The 27,181-nt window shown below is 40.9% G+C and overlaps 1 protein-coding gene across 2 annotated transcripts in view; it reads left to right on the forward strand.

The window, feature by feature from the left end:
• Fmn2 (formin 2) overlaps nt 1-27,181 on the forward strand; it is a 265,685-nt gene that overhangs the window by 58,251 nt on the left and 180,253 nt on the right. The window contains exons 4-6 of one of the 2 annotated variants that reach the window (XM_050142986.1): nt 1,362-1,417; nt 17,187-18,676; nt 20,359-20,503. In XM_050142986.1, the coding sequence (XP_049998943.1) occupies nt 1,362-1,417; nt 17,187-18,676; nt 20,359-20,503 (1,691 nt within the window). The remainder of the gene's footprint in view (nt 1-1,361; nt 1,418-17,186; nt 18,677-20,358; nt 20,504-27,181) is intronic. The other variant, XM_050142987.1, reaches the window with a different exon arrangement.

Consider the following 27,181-nt stretch of genomic DNA (forward strand, 5'->3'; position numbering starts at 1 on the left):
TTAACTGTTGATGTGCTTTCAAACAAAAGATCTCCGTTCAAATGGAGATGCCACTAGTGCCAAGTTGAACATGAGGAGAATATGCTTGTTTGATTAGCTCGATGGGGTAGTGCTGTCTGGGGCAATTGTTGCATTGTAAAGTCACTTGTTTATATTCTGACATACTCTAACACCTGTTGGCAAGTGACTATTCCATGCTAGTCTCTGACTTTTGTTTCTAAAGATGCAATCTTAGCTGAAGTTCAGGAAATAAGTAGATTTCTGCCTCTTTAGAATTCATTGCTCCCCACAACAAGGCTTCCCAATTCTTTAATGGTAACACAGTTCCTTGACTTGACAACGTTTCATTTGCTTTCATTCCTATATTCACTCTGTAACTGTTTTAAGCACTTGCTGTTAGCGAACACTCTTCCATTTGTACAACAAGGCCAGCAAGGCTGTGTTGAGGCTATAATGTTCATCTGAGTACAAGGAAAGCTTTCACTGCAGCTTCACGGTTCATCATGCTCTTTAAACACTAACTACACAAGATATCTCGGTAGCACTGTTGTGTACATCCTTTATGACACCAGGGACAGTGACTGCTCTACTGTATTTGCAGTGTTTTGTATGTAACCCTGCCCCTAATACACAAAAGACTTAGACTCCTGCATTCATCTTGCCAATGAGCGGGCTTCTCGTTTCTAAAATGCAGAGGATGGATGAGATTTTTTTTTATTTTCATATACTTACATTTTCACATAGAAAATACTCTATAACTTTAACAGCAGCAACAACAATCTCTACTTATCCTAATGTGCTTCCTACATGATGAATTTGTCATCTTGCAGAATCTCAAATGCTGAGAACGGCTGAAGGTAGAAAATCCCTTCAGAATCCCTTCTTACTCGTGCCTCCAGGTGGCAGTATTTATCATACATCACAGAAAGCAGATCACGGAAAGCAGAACCAAATTTGTCAGGACTTCAAAGAGCCTTAAAAATCCCTTGCTTCAAGACTGAGGTGGTCTCATCATGTATGAACTTTCACTAAGTGAATAACACAGTTAACATTCTTAAGCAAGGACTTCTGGGGAAAACAAAAATCAATTAGGAAAAATAATTAAGGCTGGTCTGCTGAGCAGAGCATCGGGCGCCTCCTGTTTGTGAAATAGCTAATGACACAGTATGTGTCATCGTGTGTTTATTATACTGAGAAGCAGTCATATTCACATGCTGCGCTAATGGTTTGGAAAAAAGGACTGGATATTTTTGGTACTTACTGTAAATAATACATATCTAGTGGAAGTTTTTGCTTTTAACTAAGGAAATGGGAAATTTGATTCTTTAAGGTATTGACTGTCTGCTTCCTTTCCAATCCAGAACCTCAATCCTCTATTTTGGAAAGCCCGAAAAAATGTCCAAACGGTGTCCAGCAGGTAAGAAAGCCATTAGGATGGTAAATCCCCAATTCCATTATCCACCTTCATAGAGTGATTGATCTGTGATTGGCATTTCCTCTCTGTACCAGAGGCGGGGCTTCCCAAGTGTTAGCTCGCAGGGGGATCCAGCCAGGCTAAAGGAAATGTGCCTCTTAATTTATACTTTGCAATCCTATTCATCCTTCAAGTAGAACCATGTACAAGCTTTATAGATCTGTATGATTCTATAGCCAACCAGAGAGCTGGACCCATCATTTGCTGTCTCCAGCAGAAATTTCAGGCCACATCTGAAAATTCTGTGCTGTGACATGTCTAAACACAGTCCCAGGGGTACCCCTTAAAACGATTTTGGCATGACCTTCCTAATATCTAATAAGACACCCTTTACCATGGATAGGAACAAGGCCTTTGTGCATGGTTGGCAATGACTGTGTTACTGAGCTCCCAAGACTCTTAAATGGCTTTAACAGATGCGACATTCGATGGCATCTTTTTTAGACATCTTTATCTGTTATTATCCATGTCTGTAAGCCCCATTTTGGAGAGGCAGAGACAGGAAGAGCCTAGAATCTCACTGGCGTAGTCAAATAGCTTCATCGAGAGACCTTGCAAAGGAGGAGAATGATTAAGGAAGACGTTGGCTATTGACTTATGGCCTCCTCATGACTGCACAAACATGCTCTGACACATATGCAGCCATGCATACACATACAGAAATAAATCATTTAGAACATCCAGAAAGGAAACATTTCATAGAACAATGGCTGTGGTTAGCAGTTACTCTTCTGGATGATCAAGGAGCTGTGGAGCTTATCTATAGGTACCAACTGTGCTTTTGACAATGGTTTCATCCTACATTAGAAAATAAGCTAGTCTACACTGTAAGCCGACAGGGAGAAGACTGGTTCTGATCTATTGAGTAAGATGAGAGGGCTCTCACTTGAACTGCAAACCCACGCTGGTTTCTGGTTAATGGACAGTGGTATATGTAGATCATGTAGGACGTGGTGCTCTCCCTCTGAACTGGATAACTGCTGACATCTGAGAACTCCTCAAAGTGAAGAGTGAGTTCTGTTTTAAAGAATAAGTTTATTGTTACATTAAAGTACTCCTCTCAGAAGTGAGGTCAGGCTATGAGGTTTTCTTAGAACTGGACAGGCCCAGGCTTCTCTACCACACACCAGCTAGATGAGCCTTTACTGTTCAGAATACAACTGCTGTTAGGGACTGGGTCATAGTAACGTTCCCAGATTTCGGGTTGTCCTTGTTGTTTGTGTCAGAGGAGAGACCTGTACTGACTAAGTACACTAGCCATGCCTGGTGGCATCAGCCTGCGGTTATTTAATTAGCTGCAGTTGTGAAAATGGAATAGCAAGACCAGCAATGGTAAACAAACAAACAACAAAAAAATTATTGTGTTGGAGCTAGATAGATGGTTCGGTCGGTAGTTAAGAGCATTTGCGGCTCTCTGCAGAGGACTGGGTTTAGTTCTTAGGTACTTATTCTTTGGCCTACGTAACCCTTACAGTAACCCTTTAAAATAGCTACTGTGTTTTCCCTTTTACTAATAAAATGATATTTGGAAGAGCTAAAAGCAATTCTACTAAAACTGCAAAAGCTATAACAGAAAGCTAATATTTGAGCATAGGCATTTATTTCTTACGGGTCCTATGATGCTAAATTTTCCTTTTATGTAGATAATCTCCAGGCGACTGTTTGGTCCTATCTTATTGTGAAACCACTGGATGAATGAAATGCGATGCTCATTTCAAGAGTTAGATTCTATTATTTTTGAACTATATCTTTTGTAAGAGTCAGCTCTCCAGATATATAATAGAGATGTATAAGCCGATTAATTAACTTTTGTCTCTTTCTTTTGAAGTTTTACTGCAACTTCTATGTGTTAAATCGTATTAAATTTTGTGTTTAATTGCTTGGCTGGGAGGACTTAACTGTTTCTGCCAATGAAGGCCTTTGCAGTTTGCATCTTGGTCACTAGAGGGCAGCTCTGCACCTTTGTTAATTACCGCTGCGGCTGGGAAAGGAATCCTCCAGGCCAGTTTGTTGTGCGTGGACAGTGATCAGCAGTGGTTTGCTGGCCTCTCAGGCGCTGCCTGTATATATTCTGTGGTGAGGATAGGAAATGTTTAGGACTGCTTAGCCAGGCCACCAATGTTTTCCTCACATGTGTGTTCAGACACCTGTTCTGTGGAATTTGTTGAATGAATTTTGAATGTTACTCTGGCCTATAATTAATAATTCTAAGTGTCCAATATCCCTGGAAACAGCACGTGATCATGTGATCTCTGTCTTTTGTGTGTTCAGATAGTTGGGTGCTTAAAGAAAACGCAATGGGTTCTCATGAGCAAAGAGATGACCAAAACTACATTCCCAGTGCTTCTGTTGAGAAGCTTACAGAATCCAGAGGGTCTTGTTGACTTTTCAAAAGCATTTCTTCACCCTGGTTAGCTTTAAGCCTCGATACTCTAGCCGTTTTTCCTAGGTGTGCCACTTTACCTGGTACTTGCTGGTTATTTCAAGTGTGTAATATGCTCGGAAGACTGTATTGTCTAAAGAATTATGCCATAGGATTAAAATGGAACTTTTTTACCTTTAACAACACCCTGCGGTATTGAAGCTACAGTGTACATGGAAAATCCTTCAGGCCTGACTCAGTTTATGAACATCTTAGCTGCCCAATCATCTTAGCTTCCCCAGGGTTTAGACAGCTGGTCACGGGAGGTTCAAGGTAGTCAGGATTGAAGAGAAGCACGGATATTTAGTGGTGGAGGTGCAAGCACAACCCTGGTAACACTCAAAGACAGTGTTTACCATGCTGTGCACCAGGGAAGACAGAACTTTCCTAGAAAGAACATTTTTGTTTTCTGGAAACTCGTAGGAGATCAGAGAATAGTGTAGGTATTTTAACATCCAAAAAAGGAGAGACTCTTTCTTCAGGTCTTTGTTGTTGCTTTGAGGCAAGGTCTCACTACGTTCCTCTGTCTAGCCTAGAACTTACTCTGTGAATCAGGTTGGCCTCAAACCTATAGAGATCCACTTGCCACTGCCCGCCCCCCTCCCCAGCCAAGTGCTGGGATTAAAGGCATATGCCACCAGGCCCAGATCTTGTATTGGCTTTAAAAAGGAAAAGCAGTCAACCTGGGGAAGCAGGAAGGCTGTGTGTTTAGCAGGGTGGGAAAGAAGTGGATGCCACATGGTATTTTGGTTTTACTACAGAGTGGCAGGGACATAGAGATACCATGAAACTAACAGCTTGTTCTACTGAGTTTTAGATGGTATAAAATCAGTTCATGTCACAGCAACACTGTTAAGGGCAGAAAGGCCCTGCCACTCAGTAAGCGAATCTGGTGTAATATTAACAGAGGAGACCCCCTGCTCATTAAAGAATACTTGCCCATGATCAAGCATCTTCTGGTCAGCTGTGTATAGGAGATAGGGAAAAATGGGAAGACTTGCGACAGCAGGGCCCTTTCATGTTAGCGTGTCTGTTGTGTCTGTCATCCTTGTTCAGGTCTTGTTTAGGCATCCATGTTGGGGAGATGGTGGGGCTGTATCTTCTCTGATATTTTTAGGAAATGAATTCTTACCTAAATGTCCTGATCCTCGGGTTCTTATAACCTTTCTTTCCCCTCTTCTGATATGACCCTTGAGCCTCAGCTGCAGGGGTGATGCTATAGACGTATCAGTTGTTGCCAGGCACCACCGAGTCACTTGTTCTCTGCATTTGATTGGTTGTGGTTTTCTGTAATGATTTCCATCTGTTGTGAGGGGATGTTTCCTGAATGAGGGGTGAGACCTATACTTATCTGTGGGTATATAAGGACAAATATTTAGAATGTAGTTAGAAATTATGTTGGCTTAATAAAGTGGTGGTTACATTTCAATTTCAAAAAATAAAAGTAATAGGTATTTTTAAAACAAAAATAAAGAAACAATCAGTTTAGTTATAGGGCTGTATCTTTTCCATATATCTGTAAACCAACTTACAAGATACAGTGTGACTGCCAAGAAACTTAATGTATGTTGTAGAATATTGGAGCGATTAAAGAAATTAAAAAAAAATAGTTTCAGCGAGACTGCAATGAAGAATAGTTTCTTGGGAAGGTGATTTCTCCATCAGCTTCACTTGTACAAGGGTGGAAGGAAAAGCCTTCCACAGTGTGGAAAGAAGAACCTCACGTGGGAGAAGAAAGTGGGGAACAGGAGAGGGAGCGGACTTGGCATCTGGGAGGCTATGTCCGGTTGACTTGATGGGCAGCTTAGCGCTCTCCTCCTGTGGAAACTTGACCTCTGCTTTTGGCCTCTGGTGCCACGGCGTGCAACTGGACGATGATTGAGCCCAGAGCCCATTGTTATCTGGGTTACGGCCATAGTCTCCTCATGGATCTCCTTACTTCCAGTCCCGATCCCTTCTAATCTCTTCCTGCACGTCGTCCCAAAGTTATCTTTCTGAAAACAGAAATTTGTTTCTCCCTGATATCTGCTTTGACTTGTTCGAGGACTGCTCATTGTGTCTCTAAAACGTTTCAGGCCCGTAAGTTTGACGTGCAGGGCCTCCCTCCTGCCATTGCTGTCTTGGCCTTATCTCTCGCTGTCTTTCCTACAGATTCAGCTTGGTCTAGTAGAAACACATCTCTTGAAGACTCCATTATCCTTCATATCTGCCCTCGCATGACCCTTCTATGCCCTCATATACCCTTTTATAAAATGCAATTCCATCTTAGCTTACACTTAGATACTTGGTGTGAGAAGCCTCATTCTCCAGAGCCCATTTGGAGTCTTTACCCTGTAACTACTGTTTAGAATCACTGACTTTATGCACAGGATTGAGAGCCTTAAGGATAATAGTATTGGTACCTTTCTTTTGTTCCTCTGGTATCTAACCCAGAGTCTGGCAGATAGGGAGACGCCAGAGAAATGCTTGCTGAATGAACCAACATATGACCACACCAATGAGCCAGAATGGGGCAGGTCTCAGAAACACTCACTTGGGAACACTCACTCACCGGGGGTGTGGGCTGTGGAGCAGTTTTCCTGAGCACAAATCCCAGCCTTCTGGTATTAGGTGAAGATGAGTCAGAGCGCAGCAAAAGCAGGCACTGACTACGATGCTGGGGACAGATTTCGATCAGTGGTGGCTGCTGCAGTGGGGAGACACTCTGCTGCGAACTGAAGGCAGCTTTGGATTGCACAGAGGTGAATATTTCAGAGGGACGAAGGAAGAGCAAGGAGGGGATGGTGCAAGGCTTGGGAGAGTCAGGGCGTGACCATGACGCTGGTTCTTCACTGAGAGTGAGCTTCAGCTCTTCACAGCAGCTAAGGTCAGTTGTGTCTGCTAAGCGGGCAAGGACAGGAGCAGCTGGGATTCTGTCCCATCTCAGAGTTCCAGAGACGGAGGCCTCATCTTTAGCTGCCGCTTAAACAGATAAAAGATGTTGGCAATCTTTGAGTTTTCTCACACAGTAGCATTAAGGGAGAGCACACAGTCATTCAAAGGATGCGGCCTTGAGACGTGTTAGTGTTTGTTCAAGTTTTTTTAAAACAAGGTTGAAGCCACAGAGGAAGCTGGTTACAGTTTGGTCAAGAGAGGATCTTGGTTAAACCTTGTTTAGTTTGTTTTCTCTTGTTTCAGAAAACTGAAGGTCAGGGGTTGTGTAATGTGTAAAAGTTGGAGGTTTAGTTAGTTTCCAGGGATGGAGGCTAGAATGTCCAAGAGGGTAGCACTGACTTGCCTCAAGGGCCTTCTCCTTTGATAGCAGGGGCCGTAGTACATGGTAAGAGAACTAAAGGCCTAGCCTAGATCTTTCTTCTTTTCATAAAGTCACTAACTCACTGCACCCGAGTAACATCCAAAAGTCCTATCTACCCCCCAAAGACCCACCTTCAAAGGCAATTTCTTAAGGCATTTTGTTTTAACTACTTTAGGGGTAACATTTCCTGCTTGTGACTTGTGTGGGTACAAATTGTAACCATAACCAACTTTAAGTCGAACTTGGCACACACTGATAATGAAAGGCTGAAGTGAATATAGCATTAATTACTCTCCTCAGAGAAAAGTATTTTATTCTGTGCCTTAGTTTCCTCACCTGTAAAATGGGCATGTGGTCTTTCCTACCTGAGGGGCTTAGAGGGTTTTTTTTTTTTTTGATATTATTAGTTTATAGCACATTATTTTGTGAAAGATGATTTGCGGAGCTGAAAGCACCCAGTCAACCCTCGGATTGCTAGTTGTTATCGCATCAGAACGTCCTCTCTATTGTGCTTTTATCTTCTGTTGATATTGAAGATCTGCCTCGGACCTTTTGTACATGCTAAGAGCAAATGCTGTCCCACTGAGATCCACCACTCCTCAGTCTTCACGGGTTACATATTTGCAAATTACTGGTGAAGACTGACTGATGGTGATGCTCACATTTCTGTGCTGCATCTGTGGTCACCTGCAACCTTTCACAGTGTGCCTAAGAATCCCACCCTCTGAAGTGTGTGTTTTCCCAGGTAAGTCTGCACAGAGGGAGGTCTGTGAGCAAGCGTGCTTTGTATGATCTGTTTAGTGCCCCGCCTTTCACATATTTGTGGTATTTCCTTGGTGGTTTCACAGTAGGAAATGACTTGACACTTAGTGTTAAAACACTGTTGGTGTTCCCAAGTGTCAGAAGACCTTGGTGGACCCGTTGGAAAACCTTCATCGTGGGTTTGTTTCAGCATGGGCTAGAGTGTCATGGGCCATCAGTTCAGTTCAGAATCAATAATAGGTCTTAAATATGACAGCTTTCAACAGGGATACATGTTCCAAAAGAAAAAAAAATTGCACATGGATCATGTGACAAAATGTGACCTGAGGCTTGCTGGAGTCCAACTCTGTGTTTTCCTGGAGAGCAATGGTTTAGCATTGATTAATTGAGGGTTTTTGGAGGCTTTGTTTCTGACAAGTTTGAAGAACACAGGTTGATTGTGTCTTATTTAATCCTCACGGTACCCCCTGCCATTGGAAGATGGGTAGCGGAGTGTTTGTCACAGTTTAAAGGCCAGTCTTGTGTTGGCTTGTGGCTTCAGGCTGTAGGCCACGGTCTTTGTTTTGCTTCTAGGCCCTGGCTTGGTAAGACGGCATCACAGAGTAACAGTGTACAGTGGAGCCAAGTGGCTCATCTTATGGTGGGCAGGAGAAAAAAAGCTACAAACCAGCTAGGTGGGATGTGAGATTGCCTTCAGAAACACACAGCCAGTGACGTCATCCAACCAGACTCAGCTTCCTGCACTTAGGAGCTCGTTAATCAATTAACCCTTTGAACTTGGCACCCGCATAATTCAATCACTCTTCAGTAGCCCTATGAATTATAGACCACACATCCTACATAAGATCCTTTCAGGATCAACTATGACATGGGCTATCTTCATCATAAAGATCATTAAAGATTATATGAGCCTGTGAGAAGTTAACATGTTCTCAGCAAGCAGAGGCCAAGCATTACCAACAAGGAAAGGAACTGCCTGGCAAAGGAACCTAGGATTGATCCGAAGAGGAACAGGAGAGCCCATCAAGAGTGAAGTTTTGAATTGCTGAGTATCTCAGCTAAGGTGTCATATGATGCAATAGGAATCATAGCCCATGACCAGGGTGTTGGGGGCTTTAACTGTGCTGGGTGCAAATTAATCTGAGTAACCTTGGAATCAACTGGGAACTGGTTAGAAATGCAATTGAATTGCTAACCCTAGGAATGGGAACAGCAGGCTGTGGCTTAACAGGTTTCTGGTGATTCTTAGGAACATCCATTGTAAGAGACAGTGGCTCAGCCATTAGCAGGGTCAAAGCTAATGTTGTTGGAGAATAAGATACAGTTTAGATTTAAGGACAAAGGTCGGTGATCAAATAGCAGGAGCTAAGCTTTCACAAGATGAAAGTGAAGCAGCAATGAGAAGGAAAATAAGCACGATTAATAAAAACTCAGGGTCAGAAATTGGGGTTCAACCTGAACATCTGAAAAGTAAAACAGCCAGCCCCTGGCTCGTAACTCCATCTCAGTCTGAAATGGCGATCCTGTCTCCTAGTGAGAATGATACTGTGTGTCTCAGAGTTCTCTCCCCCTGCTCCCTGTCTTATATTCCTCTCTAGAGCTGGGATTAAAGGCGTGCACCACTGGGATTAAAGGTGCCTGCCTGCCATTGTGGCTACTGGGATTAAATGTGCATGTCTTTTTAGCTACTGGGATTAAAGGTGTGTGTTACCATAAGCTGGTCTGTATGACTGACTAGTGGGACTCTTTTACTCTCAGATCTTCAGGCCGTCTTTATTTACTTAAAATATTTATTTTAAATATTTACTTATTTAAAATACATTTGAAATGCCACTGCAGGAAGAACTAGAAGTAATCACTGACGAGGAGAGAGACAGGGGGGTTGGGAAATGATTTCGCTGAGTATATATAGCCAACTGAGTGCCCAAAGGTGAAGTCTCCTCCCTAGCCCCTACCAAAGGGAAAGAAAATAAACAAAAACAAACAAACAATAAAAAACCAAAACAAAACCAGAAAAGGAACTAAGGAAAAATGAGAAGGTGGAATTTGAAGTTGTATTAGCCTAGAGAGAAGTGGATTTTATGAAGAAAGACATGAGTAGGAGTCTTGAGTACTTGGAACAGGCAGGTTTAAGATCACAGTGTTGACAGAACAGTACCCAGAGAGCAGTTCTATTAGCATGGCTGGATCTGAGAAACACTACACCACGAATTAGTGATCTGAATCTGTTGAAGGAGGCCGCTTGTTGGTTCCAGGCAGTTTGATAGCTCAGACCTGAAAGAGTCACAAAGAAACCATATTATTTAAATCACTGTTTGGCCCATTAGCTCTAGCTTTTTATTGGCTAACTCTTATCTCTCAATTTAACCCATCTCCATTAATCTGTGCATCACCATGAGATTGTGGCCTAGCAGCAAAGTTTCAGCATGTCTGTCTCCCGTAGTGGCTCCATAGCTTCTCCTTGACACCACTTTCTTTCTCCCAGAATTCATTTTAGTTTGCCTCACCTGGCTCTGTTCCCCTATAGCTAGCTCTGTTATGGGCCCAAAGCAGGTCCTTTATTAACCAATGATATTCACAACATACAGAGGGGAATCTCACATCAAGAATCCATTGTATTTGATTTCCCCTTAGCTTTATTTTTATGGCATTGGATAGTAGCTGGGTGTTTGTGCAAGGGAAGTAAGTCCTTAGGAGATGGTACTTCCATCCAAAGATAATGAAAGAAAAGCTCACTATCTACAGTGCATTTTTTTCCTGGTACTGACTGGGTAAAGGTAGCCATGTACTCTCAGAGTATGGTCCAGCAGTCTGCCAGAACATTAACTGGAAACGCCAAAGGCACGAGAACCAAAGCAGCAGATTTTTCTCTTTTGTTGATTTGATTTCTTGTTCCTTGCCTCTTGGCCAATATATTATTGCTTCTACCAGGGTCCCTTATCAATGATTCCTGTAGCCTTTACATCAATCTATTGATCATCTTTTATGTCAGTATGACATGGTCAGTTAACCAATGATCATTTCTAACTCATCTCCCTCCCATGCATGTCACATGTCTCATTTGTGTACCAGAGACTACAGATTCATTTTGAGTCAAGCACATTATAATTTTTAACAATCCATTATCCATTTTATTATAAAGGGTGAGGGACCAAGGAGATGCCACAATGGAGGAGCACAGATTAAGGACTCAAGTTTTGAAACCCAGCACCTAGAGAAAAAAGTGTGTGTATCTGGTTGTATGTACCCATAACTCAGTAATACATGGGGTGCAGAGAGAGGTTGATTGCTGGGGCATGAAGGCTACCAGTCTTTTAAAATTTGAAATTATTTGTGTTTTACTTTTATAAGTAATTATACTTGTTTAAAGTCTGGATTTAGTTTCTATAGGATTTGGTTATTACAGATCTGGAATGCCATTGGCTTATTCCAAAATCTTAGGGTGTTTTAGAATTCAAAACATGAGAAATAGAATTTATATTATCGCTGAATAGTAGGCTACCTCTTGTGTAGATGTGTGTAGTGTCCTCATTTGTCAGTCAAGGGGCTTAAAATCAACAGAACTTGCAAATCTGAGGGAGGTGGGCAGTGAATTGCATGAATTACATGTCTCATCGTTTCTCATCATGAATTACATGTCAACATTTACAAAATCAATTTAGGAGTAACCTACCAGTGAGCAGTTTTTATATTCTAGACTCTGAAAGCATCTTGCTTTCATAACATAATAAAGTTTTAAAGATGAGTCCATTAGCTTTTCAGCAAGAGCTTGCTTGAGTGTATCTTGGCTTCCTTTTCGACAGTTGTAACCTTAATGTTACTGTAATGGGTTCTTTTCTGGGAATCAGATAATCTTAAACTTGGGAACATGTTTTTGATGAACATTTTATTCTTTCAATGGCACTTTGTATTTTGTGATATTCAAGTGTTCAAACAGTTTACAAGCACTAACCATCACCACCCACGTATAAGATTATACAGGAATAGAAAAATGTTGGCTATGCGATGGCATAGAATTGTCCAGCCAAACAGGAGGGCCTCTTCCACGGCTCTTGATGATTTGGGGACTTGAAACAATATTTTTAAATAGAGATAATCTCAATATTGGTAATATATAAATGAATTGCTTTTTATATGGTTTCAATCAGGTTTATCTTAATCTGTCTATAAGGATATAGTTATTATAGAGATTCTTTATAAAACTGCCACAACTATACCTTGCCCTTCTTTTTAAAGTGTGATGTAATTTTTTATAGTGATTGCCAGGAGTGTTGGATAAACTATTACACAATTCTGGAAATGTTGAAAGCATTTTTGTAAAGAAGTCTAAGATAACGAAATGCATTTCTCCAATGTCAAGTCCCTTGAGAATCGGATGCATCCTCTAGTTGTACCCTGAGAGGAGGAAGATTAAGTTCCAGGCACTGGACACAGGGGAACAGACTTTTAATTTGAGGGCTTTTTATGGACCACAGAGTGCCTGCCAGTCTCTTAGAGATTAATTGTGGCTTTGTCAGTGGGTGGGCCCTGTAGATGGCCACTTCATGTAGGTCCCGAGCATAGAATGTTTGCTTACATGGCCAGAAGATAGCCAGGCCTCTTTGTTGATAATGACCTATATTTACCATGTAAATTCCTTTAAAAAAAAGATAACCCATAGAGAAATCAACTGTTACTGTTGACAAGCAGTGTGGCCTTCTCTAAGAACACAACAGGAACTGTTGTCATGGATGCTGCAAATACTGAGAGAGCCAGCCAGCCCTTGACTGATAGTCCTGGATAAGGAATGCCAGATAAGATTCTTTGATGACTCTTAGCTAAGTTGAGATCAGAAAATCTTATATACATTTGGCTACTCTATAACAGTGCCTGGGTGGCTGGTCTTTCTTAAGTAGTCAGTTAAGGTTTGAGAGACAATTACTCTGCTTCCTAGATGAAAAATGGAGGTTGTAACTCCCAATATTCCATGGAGCAAGTCAAAGATTGTCAAAAAAGGAATGTAAATTCTTCATAATAAATGGAGTTACCCAATATTTTATTTCTATGAGGTAGAAATAGTGTAGGAAATAGGCAATTTTCTCATCTCAACTTTTCTTCCTTTGTCTTTGTCTATAAACTTATCTGTATGAGAAAAAGTTCTCTATAGAAACATTCCATCTCTTGTCTATTAAGACCTGCAAGAATTCCTTAACCCTGTACCTGCTGGCACCATACAGCTTACTACCATGTTTGTTATAGATTTAGTTTGGGGATTTTATTCTCCTATCACTTTTCTCTGCCGTATCTTAGCTCTACTTCTTTGTTATACACTTGAAAATCTTTGAAGCTTGGAGAATGTGTGTCTTAGTTATCTTGTTATTTAAAAAAGTGAACGAAAGACATAAAAATATGCTACATATTATTAAATAAAAATATGGATAGGTAGGTCCAGTATTACAAACCTGTAATCCCAGCTGTAATTCAGCTCAAAGGTTGAAGCAGGAGGATCACTAATTCAGAGACTGTCTGGATTACAGAGGAAATTCGAAGCTGTCTGAGAAGCATAGTGAGACTCTTCCTCAATATGGAAGACAAATCAATTGAGCAAGGGCTACTTGTATAACTCAGTGGCTTAACATGTATGAGGCCCTAGGTTCAGTGCCTAGAATCACCAAATGAATAAAATAGATGAGTAAATTCAATACAATATTTGGCTCAGCCTCAAATTCTCCCCGTTTCTCATCAAGCACCGCTCACTATCCTCTGTGCTCTAAATAGTAATTATAACTAGAATCTGACCTCTGCCAAAGTTAGTTTAGCAATGATCTCATGATGTTTTAAGCCACACAATACAAATGCCCCATGAGGGGAAATTATCCATCTTTCAGAAGCTGTAGTGTATCTTAACATCAGGGAAGGTGAAGATAGAACATTTGAATCATGTCTCATAGGATCATTTATTTACTCAAAAGTTTTAACTAAAAAATAATTTTAAATATAAAATTTATATAGCTCCCTGTTATAATAAAACTTTTTAAAATCTTCTTTCCTTCCCTTCATTACTTGATTCACAACTAAGGCTTTATGCACACTTGGCAAGTAGTCTCCTACTGAGCCCCAGCCTTGAACAAGTAAATGATGAGGTCCCTTTGCTTTTAAATATTGTTCTTTTGGACACACTCACAACTAAATCTGAAACAGTGGTGTATTTTCTATCAGTTAGGCTTTGTTACTGAATGAGATGAACACAAGAGATATCACTGCTTAATAATAAGATGCTTTAATGGAACAATGGGAATGAGAAAGTTCGAAGAATGTTCATGTAAGATGAAAATTTTAGCTTTTAATTCTGTTTTTTTCTTGTTTCTTTGTTTTTATTTATTTATTTACTTTTAGTTTTTGTGAGACATGGTTTCTCTCTGTGTAACTTTGACTGTCCTGAAGCTCACCCTCTAGACCAGGCTGGCCCTAGCTCACAGAGATCCACCTGTCTCTGCCTCACAAGTGCTGGTATTAAAGGTGTGCGCCACCATGCCTGGCTTCAGCCTTTGACTCTTAATTGACCTAGAGATCTGAACCCCTTGGAGTGATAGTCACAAATTCGAGTACAAATTGTAATTGCGTTCCACAGAAGCTTCAAGTTTTTGAATCCTTATTGTCGTACTCAGTGTGGCTCTCAGTATTTTTGACTTCCTAGCCTCTCTGTGCCTTCATCTTCTAGGTTCTGTAAATGTCACATTCTTCCTATTTCTCTAAACAGAAGAAGGAAGCTTTTGGTTGGGTGAGCCAATAGTTAAAACATTGTGTAGAATGGATTTCGTGCAAGAGATTGTTCTGAGCAGTCCAGTCCCCGTATGAGAACTGGCCCCAGGATGCTGTGGTACTGAAGGAGGGAGACAGCTTGAGGATCACAATTTATTAGATACTTACTCAGAAGTGTGGGCCTGGGCAGCAGAGAGAGCAACAAATCCCCCCGATTACAGTCACAAGTAAAGTTGTATATGTTGGTGAAGTCAAAAGGGGCTTCATCCAAGTCAGAGTATACCTGGTTTATTTCACACTAATATCAATGTCAGGGACATTCCTGGCACTAGGGCCCAGCCATAAAGCTCCACATACCACTCCAGTGTTCCTGTCTGTTTAGAGTGTGCTGGGAAACTATTGAGGGAAGGCTGATGGGGGCGATTTAGGAGTAATCATTGTGTCAGGACACAAGATGGCTGCAGTCAGATCAAGGGGAGCCCTTACAACAGTCTGGTACCAGTTATCATGGGCAATATATTTGTTCTTGTTTGTTTGTTTATCTTTTGCTGGCTGATGTTGTAATTGAGAATTTTAAAATTAGCAAATATTCTCTGTGGCTGCTACTGTAATTTCTGCTGTCAGTAGCTTTTGGTGAGTGTTTTGAGTAGCTGGTCTTTGAATGTGAGAATGTGAATCTTTGTTGGAAGGACTGTAATAGCTGCTCCAGAGTGAGGTCATTGTAACGCAATCATTTTCCTTTTTATACTTTATTTTTCTAGATGTCTATGATTTTATAATAGTTTATTATATTTAAATTGGTTATGAATTAGCGTAGTTCATATGATTTAAGAATTGGGTTTGGAAAATTTCTCTTATAATTTATTTCCTGCATTTCATTCATCAATGAACTTAGACTTTCAGTTTGTCGTTTCTTTGTTTATTTTATGTGTGTGGGCACATGCAAGTCCAGGCATGCTTGTAGAGGGCAGAGAACAACTGTCTGGAGTAGCTTCCCGCCTTCTAGCATGTGGGTTCTGGGGATCAAACTCTGCGTGTTAGATAAGGGCCTTTCTTTGCTGAGCCATCTTAAAGGGACCTGCTTTGTAGTCACAGACAGAAAAAATAAGAAGTCTAGTTATATACCAAGATAACATGAGAAATACTCTTCATTATTTCAAAGTCACTTGTGCCAGTTTTCCAGGAAAATGAGGATAGTCTACACATTTAAGCAATCCAGTGACACAAGAAAAGGCTGCATGATAAAGTCTTGTTAAGATGAGCTTGCATGGGAGAGTTTTGTGTTTTGGTTAATTGTGTTTATTAGCATCATAATTATAGTATGGGGGTTGGTGTATTGATCAAATGGGAAACAAAAATGTATATAATGGAGATTTCTTTTTACTATGGACTGTTAAAAAACATATGACACCATTTTCATATATTAATACTTTGGTCTCTTGTTGGGAATGTTGTTGAAAACTGATGATGTGAGGGTTTGTGTGTGTGCCTAAGTTTACGTAAAACGTGTGCAGCCCATTTAAAGTGTCCATCTTCATAGCTTCTGTAAGGCCATTAGTGGAAACTTACTGAAACGCTTTGAGTAAAATATTAAATTGTAGTGAACGTGATATCAGGATTATGACATACTTTACAGTCTGCATTTCCATGATTTTATTTTCTCAATAGTTCTTCCCTTATTTTTCTTGGAGACTTTGACCACACTGAAAAGTTAGTGATTGCCTTTAAAATTCAGAAGTATTGCAAAGTCTCTAGAAAACATCCCAATAGCATCAACTCATAGTGAGGGAGGTAAAAATATGTCTTGTAGAATGTCTTTCCCTGTTCTAGCTTTATTTCTGTCATAGTGATAGAACACCCTGACCAAAAAGCAAGTCATCAGAAGAAAGGATATATGTGTCTTCTAACTCTGGGTTACAGTATATTACCGAGGGGAAGTCAAGGCAGTAACTCAAAGCAACTAGTCAGGGCATATCCCCAGTGAAGAGAGAACTGAATGGAGGCATGCCTGCTGCCTGCTTTCTTCTGCTCAGCCAGCTTTCTTCACTTACATACAGTTCAGAGCCCAGTCAGGGTGGGTATTTGCATCCCACCCTCAATGAAGGTAATCAAGACAGCCCCCCCACCCCCACACCTCATGATCACAGACAGACTTGATATATAGACACTTCCTCTGTAACAGTCTCTTCCTAGGTGATTCTAGTGTTTGACAAGCTGACATTGAAAGCTAAGTGCCACAGTTGCCCATCCTCAATGACACTGTACGAAGATGAGCCATACAAGGATCCTAGAATCCCACTGGAGGATGTGGGAGCCACCTTTAAAACTGGAGGGTGGAAAAGAGGATCGACATAGAAATTTCGGTAGATGCCTTTTTTGACAGGATCTTTCTGGAGAGGCAGTCCCAGTGTGTTGAATTGCCCATTCTTCTTTAGATGTTCAGATTTTTTTCTGCTCTCTTACTAACAACGGTGCCTGTCCTTGTCTCTCAGGAACTTTACGATGTGAAGTCTGAAGGACAGGCAACTGTAATTCAACAACTGGAACAAACCATCGAGGATCTGCGGACGAAAATAGCAGAGCTAGAAAAACAGTATCCAGCCCTGGACTTGGAGGGTCCCAGAGGCCTTCCCGGACTGGAGAATGGATTCCCAGCCTCTGCAGAAGTTGGTCTGGATGCTCTCAGATTGCATGGGAAGGTGGTACAGCTTCCAAGAACTCTTGAGGCCAAATCAATCCAAACTTCCCCTACAGAAGAGGGTGGGATCCTGACTCTGGCACCTTTAATGTCACGGCCGGAAGGTCCACCATGCCCACGTGCAGCTGAAATTGGAGAATCAGCTGTTCTGCCCTCACCCTCTGGACCTCAGACAAAGTTCTGTTCCGAGATTTCCTTGATTGTGTCTCCAAGGAGAATATCAGTACAGCTTGAGGCCCAACCAGCCATGCAGAATACATCACAGCTCCATCCTCTTCCTCCCTCTCTCTCTGGGTCTGATGGTCAAGGACTGCCCCTCCACCCTTCCCTGCATACAGCATTGGAAACCAGCCATGAACATTCTGTTTTGTCCTCCTTGGAAAACAGCCGTAATATCCCCCCTGCACCACCTCTGCCTTGTACAGAGTCCTCCAGCTTCATGTCTGGCCTGGGCATGGCGATTCCCCCACCTCCTTGTCTCTCTGACATAACAGTGCCTGCTCTGCCCAGTACAACAGCCCCACAATCTACCAGTCTACAGGGAACAGAAATGCTGCCAGCCCCTCCCCCACCTCCTCCACTCCCAGGACTTGGAATACCCCCTCCCCCTCCTCTCCCTGGAGTGGAAATACCCCCTCCCCCTCCTCTCCCTGGTGTAGGAATACCCCCTCCCCCTCCTCTCCCTGGAATGGGAATACCTCCTCCTCCTCCTCTCCCTGGAGTGGGAATACCTCCTCCCCCTCCTCTCCCTGGAGTGGGAATACCTCCTCCCCCTCCTCTCCCTGGAATGGGAATACCTCCTCCCCCTCCTCTTCCTGGAATGGAAATACCTCCCCCTCCTCCTCTCCCTGGAATGGGAATACCCCCTCCTCCTCCTCTTCCTGGAATGGGAATACCCCCTCCCCCTCCTCTCCCTGGAGTGGGAATACCCCCACCTCCCCCACTTCCTGGAGTGGGCATACCTCCTCCCCCTTCTCTACCTGGAGTTGCTATTCCTCCACCTCCTCCTCTCCCAGGTATGGGGGTTCCTCCAGCCCCACCTCCCCCTGGGGCAGGCATCCCTCCACCCCCTCTGTTGCCTGGTTCAGGTCCTTCCCTCTCCTCACAGGTTGGGAGTAGCTCTTTACCAGCACCACAAGTGTGTGGGTTTCTTTTTCCTCCATTGCCAACTGGCTTATTTGGATTGGGGATGAATCAGGACAGAGGCGCTAGGAAGCAGCCAATTGAGCCTTGCCGGCCAATGAAGCCTCTCTATTGGACAAGAATTCAACTCCATAGTAAAAGGTAACTCCAAAGTAAGCTTATCCCTTACTGTAGAACTATGTGGAGGAGGTGGAATTTAAGGTATACTAAGTCCACCTATAAAAGTTTCTATTTCTGACTAAAGGCTTAAAAAATATAAATTGAATCCATGGACAAACCAACTCTCCAGGATGAGTTCTGCAGCTTTAAAAGTTACACACTTGCATTATGATTCTTGTTATTCATAAGAAGTCTTTCTGGAGAAACATCATACATCAAAACTTACCCAAACTATGTGTATAAAATAACTTTGAGAATGCCGTGGCACTTCCAGAGAAACAAGGCCATGTCACATGGCCATGGTTGGCAATGACCATCACAAGCTAATACTTTTTCACCTAGTGTTTAGGCCACATACTATTTGTTCACACATAATCTGATTCTTGGAGACAGTGCTACATGGGAGAAGGTGGGAAACACACTTTAAATGCCCTGAGTCCTTTTTATTCTAATTGATCATAATTCCTTGATGTATTTGAATGAAGTGGCATGCACTTGGAAAAAGCATCCCTTTCCATTTCTTGTATTGATTTTTTTTTCTTTTCACTAAATCCCCACAGGAGAAGATATGCTGAGTCTCCCGACTCCCGTTTCCAGTCCATTCTCTGCACAAGTGTCTTATCACTTTGTACATTGATGAATCATTTTAAATTGTAGTCAAACTCACAATCTCCAGGTCCAGAACATGATGTTATGCTTTATTATTTTGCTTTTTATAAATAACTTTTACTCTTTCTTAGTGGCACTGCACGAACATGGACATATTAAGAAGAAAAATGACTGTGGGCAAGAGGGTGGCAATGTACATATAGAGAGGATTTTCTTAGAAATATATATACCTTATAAAGATTGATTTTTTTTATTTTTTTAATTTACATGTATGTGTGTTTGGCACCCATGTACAGGTATACTTGGAGGCTACAAGAGGTATTAGGTCTGCATGAGCTAGAGATCCAGATGGTTGTTAGTTGCCTCATGAGGGTGCTGAAAACTGAGATCAGATTATATGGGAGAACAGTAAGAGTGCTCAACTTCTGAGCCATCTCTCCAGCTCCAGAAATATACACACATGTGTACACATGTACATACTTACATTCATAAATACATACACACATATATGCATGCGGGCATGCACACATATATACCTTACTTATGCATTAATTAATCAACAAATTAATTAATTTTGAGATAATATATCAAAATGCAGTCCTGGCTAGGCTTAGAATTTGCCATGTGGCCCAAGATGGTCTTGAATTCACAGATAGATATTCACGTGCCTCTGACTCTTGAGTTGGGATTAAAGGTGTATGTTGCCTTACCTAGCTTGTAGATTCATTTTTTTTTGTTTGGTTTTGGTTTATTTTGTCTTAACCCTCAAATAATCCAGTAGGTTAAATGAAATTTGAATGTCTAGCCCATTCTGACAGAGACTTTGCTTTGATGTTGTCATGGCGTGACTTGATAATGAAGAATGTCAAAACAATTGTCCCTGGGGAAATGCCTTATTCATAAAGGACATAACCTTTTCATTCATTTGGGAAAACAGTTCTTCCTTATCTTCCTTTTGCTTTCTCTCCCCATTTGTTTTCTTCATCCTCTTTGTTTTGGTTCATCATTATAAAGGACTTGGGTGGCTCTTTTATTATTCTTTTGCTTAATTTTAGAGACTCCAGTCCTTCACTTATTTGGGAGAAAATTGAAGAGCCCTCCATAGATTGTCACGAATTTGAAGAATTATTTTCTAAAACTGCGGTAAAGGAGAGAAAGAAACCCATTTCTGATACAATCTCAAAGACAAAGGCAAAACAAGTGAGTATCCCTGTACCTTTCAAACTGGCGGGGCCCTCTTCTAAACTGAATTTTCGTTAGCAGCCAAGTTTTGAAGTGTTTTATGGACTGGGTGTGTCTCCTTGGACCTTTCTACAGATAGCAAGGAAGGGATGAGATTTTAGAATGTGTTGTTAAGTAAAATTCATTTAGGAAGAACCGCTAAAACTGTCCAGAAAGAGTACCCTGATTATTTTATTCATTGGCACCTATTTCCAGAACCTTCACCATTACTTCTTTTTTGTTGGTGATATTTTTCTTGATTAAAGTTCACCCAGGTGTTAATATGCATGGAAAGAGGCAAACAAGGAATAAGTCTAGCTCTTGGCATTATAGGTTAAGTAGATGCATTTAAAACCCAGTTACACCATACTTGAAATATAGAAGAAAATCGTGTCCCCTTCAAACATTTCTATCTCATGGTAGCTCCTTTAATCTAACTTGTGACATGAATCAGAAGAAGAAAACAGGGATCTGAAGAAATGCATCTGAACATTTTGAATGGGTAGACCCCACTGGTCTTGGTCAGCAAATGATGCTCTGAACTTAGTCTCCAGGATGCCATTTATCAAGATATGGGAAGACTCCATGATAGTGAGCTGTAGATATTTGCTATTGGTGCCAATCGTTCCCCATGGGATAGGGGAAAAATCTAATTTGGTAACTTTGCAGTGGCATGGGAAAAGAGACTAGGGAGTAGGTCAGCCTCAGTGGGAAGGCCAATGTCCCAGTGTTCTTCTGGCCCAGTTCCAATATCAGTGACAGCCAAAGGTCAACCTTGTCTTTCTGCACCTGACAGAGAAGTTGCAGCCAAGTGTATGGCACTGCATTACTTCTATGATATTTTAGAGCAGACAGCACTTGCACATTGGACACTGCCGAAACCATCCAGGGATGGATAGTTTAGAACAGGACAGCCAAACTCCTGGAATCCAGCTGACTGGGTGGCCAGGCTAACCCCAGCCATTCTGTAAGGATGCAAATCTAGACAATGTGTTGAATGTTTACTGAAATTTTTGAGACGATTTATTGTCTTCTAGACACTTCTGGTAGCCATAGGTCAATCTCTAGTAAATAAGACACAACATAAATATTTACCAAATGTCAAAAAGAATTTATTAAATTAACAGATTAGCTGATTGAGGGAGAAAGGCTTATAAATATCCCTAGATATTCTTAAACAGAGATTAAACCACAAGAAATGTATTTTTCACAATAATCAGTCCAAGACTATTACTACAACTAGGGTAAAGGAAGGATCCCCATTTTCTCAGATATGCATTTTTTCTTTTTTTATTGTTTTTATTGAGCTATATATTTTTCTCTGATCCCCTCCCTTTCTCCCCCTTCCTAGTCTGCCTCCTCCTATGATCCCCACACTCTGAATTTACTCAGGAGATCTTGTCTTTTCCTACTGCCCATGCAGATTAGATCCATGTATGTCTCTTTTATCAGATATATAGTTTTAAAGACTCTTCCCATATTTGTATAGAGCATTATGAGGCTAGGTCATCTTATCTATTCTCATGGACTATGCCAAAGATGGAAAGTGGTCCATGCAAAATTGGAGCAGAGAAGGCAGAATATGGAAGAGAGCTGGGTAGTCAAAAAGGTGCTTGACTATAACATGGGAAATCTTTTTCAGAGACTAGATACTCAGCTAAATGAATCAATCCCTCTGCATCTCCCAATACCAGAAGCTTCCTTAAAGGGATTCGGATAAGAAAGACAGCTCATATGTTGTTGGGCATTGTAGAACTTCTGTGTTTTATGTAATATTCAATTTCTGGCTTACTGAATTATGATTTATGTAGCATCAAAGCTTCAAACTAAAATCGTTGGCATGAGATGGCCTCTTTGCATGTAAACACTACACCTGTGTTGAGTACCACTCGAACAGAATTACCTCACTCTATCACCAAGACATTTTGTAAACCTTAGGGAAGGAGCTTTGCTGGTATCCTAATTCACATACTCTGTGAGTGGCTTTACTGTTGGTCTTCAGGTTCAGACATTATGAAAGCGTCTCCCTATCCTGACCCCTCATAGACTTTGCAATGCCAGTTTGGCCTGGAATTAGAACTGAATTCAAATTTATTTTTAAGGAGATTAAAAATTACTTTTGTTTTGTTTTGTGTGTAGGGGGGGGTGGGAGGGAATCTGCTCCAAAGTGATATATTATAGAAAAAAAACTATACTAATTTTATTTAGTATGAATGCCTTTGGAAGAAAACTGTCTCCATCCCATTTCCTTGAGAAATTTTGAATTAGGTTTAAGGAAAGTATATTCTCAGGGTGTGCGCAGGGACATTCTCTTTTATGGGCAATGTTTTCTAGTGGTATGTGAAGACATTTGCTGTCTCGTGATTCATTCCCAGTAAAATTAATAGCTTTTAATGCCAAAGCCTACATTTATGGAGGTATTTCAAGAAATAATTCTTATATACAATGGAAAGTAGAAGTTCTGCTTTTCTTTAAATATTTAAAAATCACAAAATGATTTTCCAGGGACCTGTCTTCTTGCAATGGAAGTTTTGTTGAAAAGAACGAGTGTTTAACAGAGTCCCTGGGATGTTTCCATTGTCATTGTGGGAACATTACTTGTGTGATGATAGTAAGAGGCTCTCTGCTGGAAGCACTGCCCTTTGGCATTGCGAAAGAGAGTGATTCTGCAGATATCAAGTCAAATAGTGATTCTTATGTTCCTTTTCTAAATCCTCTTTGCAAAAAATTAAAAAAATAAAACAAACCAAAACCCTTAAACACAGCATTTGGTATTTCACTCACGAGACACATATTCATCTTTATTCTGGCTATGTTCTTTACTTCTCTTCATTTGGAAGTAATGCGCATCAGGAAGTTGACTGACAAGGTGAAAGGAGTCAATCAGTCTGACAGAATTGCTGATAAACAAATGAGTGCAATGTGACATCAAAACTGTATACGAATCTAATTCCAAATAATAACAGCCTTATCGTCTAAGAAATAGAAGCGAAACTAGAAACAACTCGTCTGGTGCCTTAGACTCTGGCCTAGTTTTTAAGACTGTTTCAGAGCCAGAAAATGTTTAGCCTTCCCTCTTCCCCACTGTGAGAGTGGCCAGTGATGTGTGCCTTCAACAGATTGCATCTAATCGTGCTCAGGAGGAGTGGACGCTAAATGCTGCCCACAGTGTAAATGTGCACACGGGGAAACCTGTGGATTAAAAGAAGCTGTGTGATTTCCTACATATTTGCCTGATACCTGTATACACACTTATTTTGCTAAATCTTATCATGGATTTCTTCTCTTTAACAGATTAAATGTTCTTCCCAAATAGTTAAGGAGAAAAACTATTTATGAAGGTTAAATACATCCTGGGTTTCAGCCTTTGGACATGTTAGAAAAATGGAAAAGTCTCGATTTGTTAAAATTCACATTTAGTACAGTTGTGATAAGGGATTGGATAATTGGTCTTCTTTATTGTCTTGCCATTGTACATTAGCACTTAAACTCTGAAACTTCCATGCTAGAAACACTCAGCAATGATGGGCAAAGAAGTACCTACCTCCCACTGACCCTGTGTGGCACCACCTAATCCAGACCTCTGAGCGATGCTGTCCAATATGGCAATACCTTTAAAATATTGCTTCCGGCTGTGCTGAGGAGTTTGGCAGATGTGTGGCCTCATTTTAAAACTGAAAGTATAAAAGGGTGCCTCGTTTATCTTTGAGTCTTAGTAGCATCTTCTATAGATTTTCAAATCACATTGCACTGTAATTGGTGATTGATAAGTTCCAGTGCTTCAAGGGTTGTAGTTCAATGATCACCTGCGTATTAGCAGGTTGGTGTTTTTCACTACATTTGGCTTAAAGACTGAAAACCTAAAATAGTTTCGGAAACACCAAATATCCTTAAGATTTGCTTTGGAGACCCATAATAAATACTTAGTACCTAATGACTTTTGAGATTTATTTTTCTTTATGTATATGTGTGTGGTTGTGTAGTATATGAGTTATGTGTGTGTGTAGGATTCATGGAGGCCAGAAGAAGGTGTCAGATACCTTGGAGCAATTGTGAGCTACCCAGAAAGGGTGCCGAGAACTGATCTCAGGCCCTTCGCAGAAGCAGCAAGCACTCTTAACTGCTGAGCCATTTCTCCAGCCTGTGGTACTTTATAACTTTTAACATGTGTCTTTAATATAATACATTCCAGCTGCAGGCCTTAGAATGTATTTACATAGGAAACCACATCAAAACACAAAGCTATAATTAGACAAGCGTAGGTTTTGTGGAATCTGGATTTGTTTTACATGTTGAAAGATTTATTATTTTTTTGAATATGCTGTTCCTATAACTGTGTGTAGAGCATACCCAATCAATTCAATGAATTAAACAATAATACCCTCTAGTTTTTGTTTTCTTTGGGGCCAAAAATGTTTATATACTCCTAAGCAACTGTCTAAAATGAAAAACCAGCAGTGTAATAAAAAGAGAGTACAATTAGCTAATGATCCTTAACCTTGCTACATTTTACATTGGATAAATTATCTTTGATAAAGTGCACCTTGCTTGTATAACCTTTAATCATGCGCATGGGCAATTCTTTTGGATTTATAACTGTAATACTGTGATGGTATTACTATTTTGGCAGACAAGATGAATAACGAAAAGGCACTGGATTTTAATGGTTAAATATCTGTTTATCCTTATGGAGCAGCTGTAAGGATTGAAAGAGTGCAGAATAGAACATCAGTGCTATGCTTTGGGGGCAGGTGATGAGAAATTTCTTTTTCACCACCAGTTTAGAGCAGAATAACTGTTGTACAAAGCCCCAGAAAACACGGGGTAAGATCTGCTGAGTCTCAAGGTGAACCTTGATGATAGCAATGGCAGTACAACTTTTACAATTGCATCTTCTTTCCCCTTGGACCCAAAGGCAGCAGAGTCTCTCCATTTTAGCAGGAAGTATAGCAGAAAAAAGAAACAAAGTATACCGGAGAGGTTGAATGTGGTGGCTTACCTCTATGATCCCAGTACTTGGAGATAGTTGCTGAGGCATTTGGAGTTTAAGGTGTCTTTAGTTACATAGCAAGTTTGAGGCCAGCCTGGGCCGTAGGAGCCACTGTCTTGGAAATAACAAATAATGCACGAAATAGTTAAGCCCTCGAAATTCTAGAGAGGGCACAGAGGTTTCTAGAGACAGTTCCTAAGTAGTTCAAGTCCCTGCCCCGAGTCCTTCAGGTTATATGGTGTATACTGAAGCTGGTAAGCACTGTGGGTAGTCAGGAGTTGAACAGAGTGTATGTCTAACTGGGATAAGGGCTGCATGGATGAGATACAACCTGAAGAGGGCCTTGAAGAATTGATTTAGTTCAGATAGGCAGAGAGGATTAAGGAATGGCTTTTGCAAATTTATCAGAGACTAAAGACTTAGTTGAAACTCATTTTAAGGGTGGGGGGAGAAGGGAGGGCAGAAGGGGAGGAGAAGGAGGAAAAGGGATGGGGAGGAGAACTTGAGGAAACTGGAGGGTCATGGGGGAAGGACAGAGAGGGAGAGCAAGGAAAGAGATATCTTTATTGAGGGAACCCTTATGGGGCTAGCAAGTAACATGGCACTAGAGAAATTCCCAGGAATCCACAAGGATGATTCCAGCTAAGAAGCAATAGTGGACAGGGTGCCTGAACTGGCCTTGCCCTGTAGTAAGATTGATGACTATCTTTAATGTCATCACAGAGCCTTCATCGAGAAACTGATAAAAGCAGACGCAGAGGTTCATAGTGAAGCACTGGACTGACTTCCAAAGTCCAGTCAAAGAGAGGGAGGAGCGATAATATTTGTTTATTTTTAAAGATTTATTTATTTATTTATTATGTATAGTATTATGCCTGCATGTATACCTGCATGCCGGAAGACAACATGAAATTTCATTACAGACAGTTGTTATCCACCATGGGAGTGCTGGGAATTGAACTCAGAACTTCTAGAAGAGCAGCCAGTGCTCCCAATCTCTGAGCCATCACTCCGGTCTCTTGAAGATCATTTTAAAATACAGTACATCAGTCAATACTGAAGCAGGTCCCTCCTGTGTGCTGCTGCTGAGACTTTTAGGGAGATGAATATAGGCCATGCTGACCCACTTCTCCTAGCCCCACAAACTTCCTGCTTATTGCTTTCATGTTCAGGATTGTCTTTTTAGAGGAGAGCGTGGGGACTGAATTTTGAGAACTTGGATGGACCTGGAGTTCGCATTAGTGCCAAGTTAGTAATATCAGAGTACCTTTCTTTACCATGGAGAACAATGTGATTTTGAACAATTGCAGAGAAATCGAGGACTTTATTTCCTCTTTGACTTACTTAATCACAGTTTTGATGGTCCCTACCTTTTGCCTGTGGAAAAGGATGCTGATAACAATGGGCAGATTTTTATAAACTCTAAATTATTTTGACGTAAATTTAAAAAAATGATTGAATATCTGCAACAATTTAAAGATACAACTCTATTTTAAAACACTTACTGTTTGTCAATCCACCCACCTTATCTTTAAACATTCTGTCTTCTACTTGGTCTACTAAACTAGTGACATTTACTACTGGGTTTTGGGGGGTTTTGTTGTTTTGTTTAAGTTTTTCATTTTCAACATTTGATTTGATTTTTTTAATAGTACTCCTTTTAAATG

The sequence above is a fragment of the Alexandromys fortis genome, unplaced genomic scaffold, assembly GCF_014885135.2.
Source record: "Alexandromys fortis isolate MF-2015 unplaced genomic scaffold, M_Fortis_MF-2015_v1.1 scaffold_51, whole genome shotgun sequence".
Classification (NCBI taxonomy): domain Eukaryota; kingdom Metazoa; phylum Chordata; class Mammalia; order Rodentia; family Cricetidae; genus Alexandromys; species Alexandromys fortis.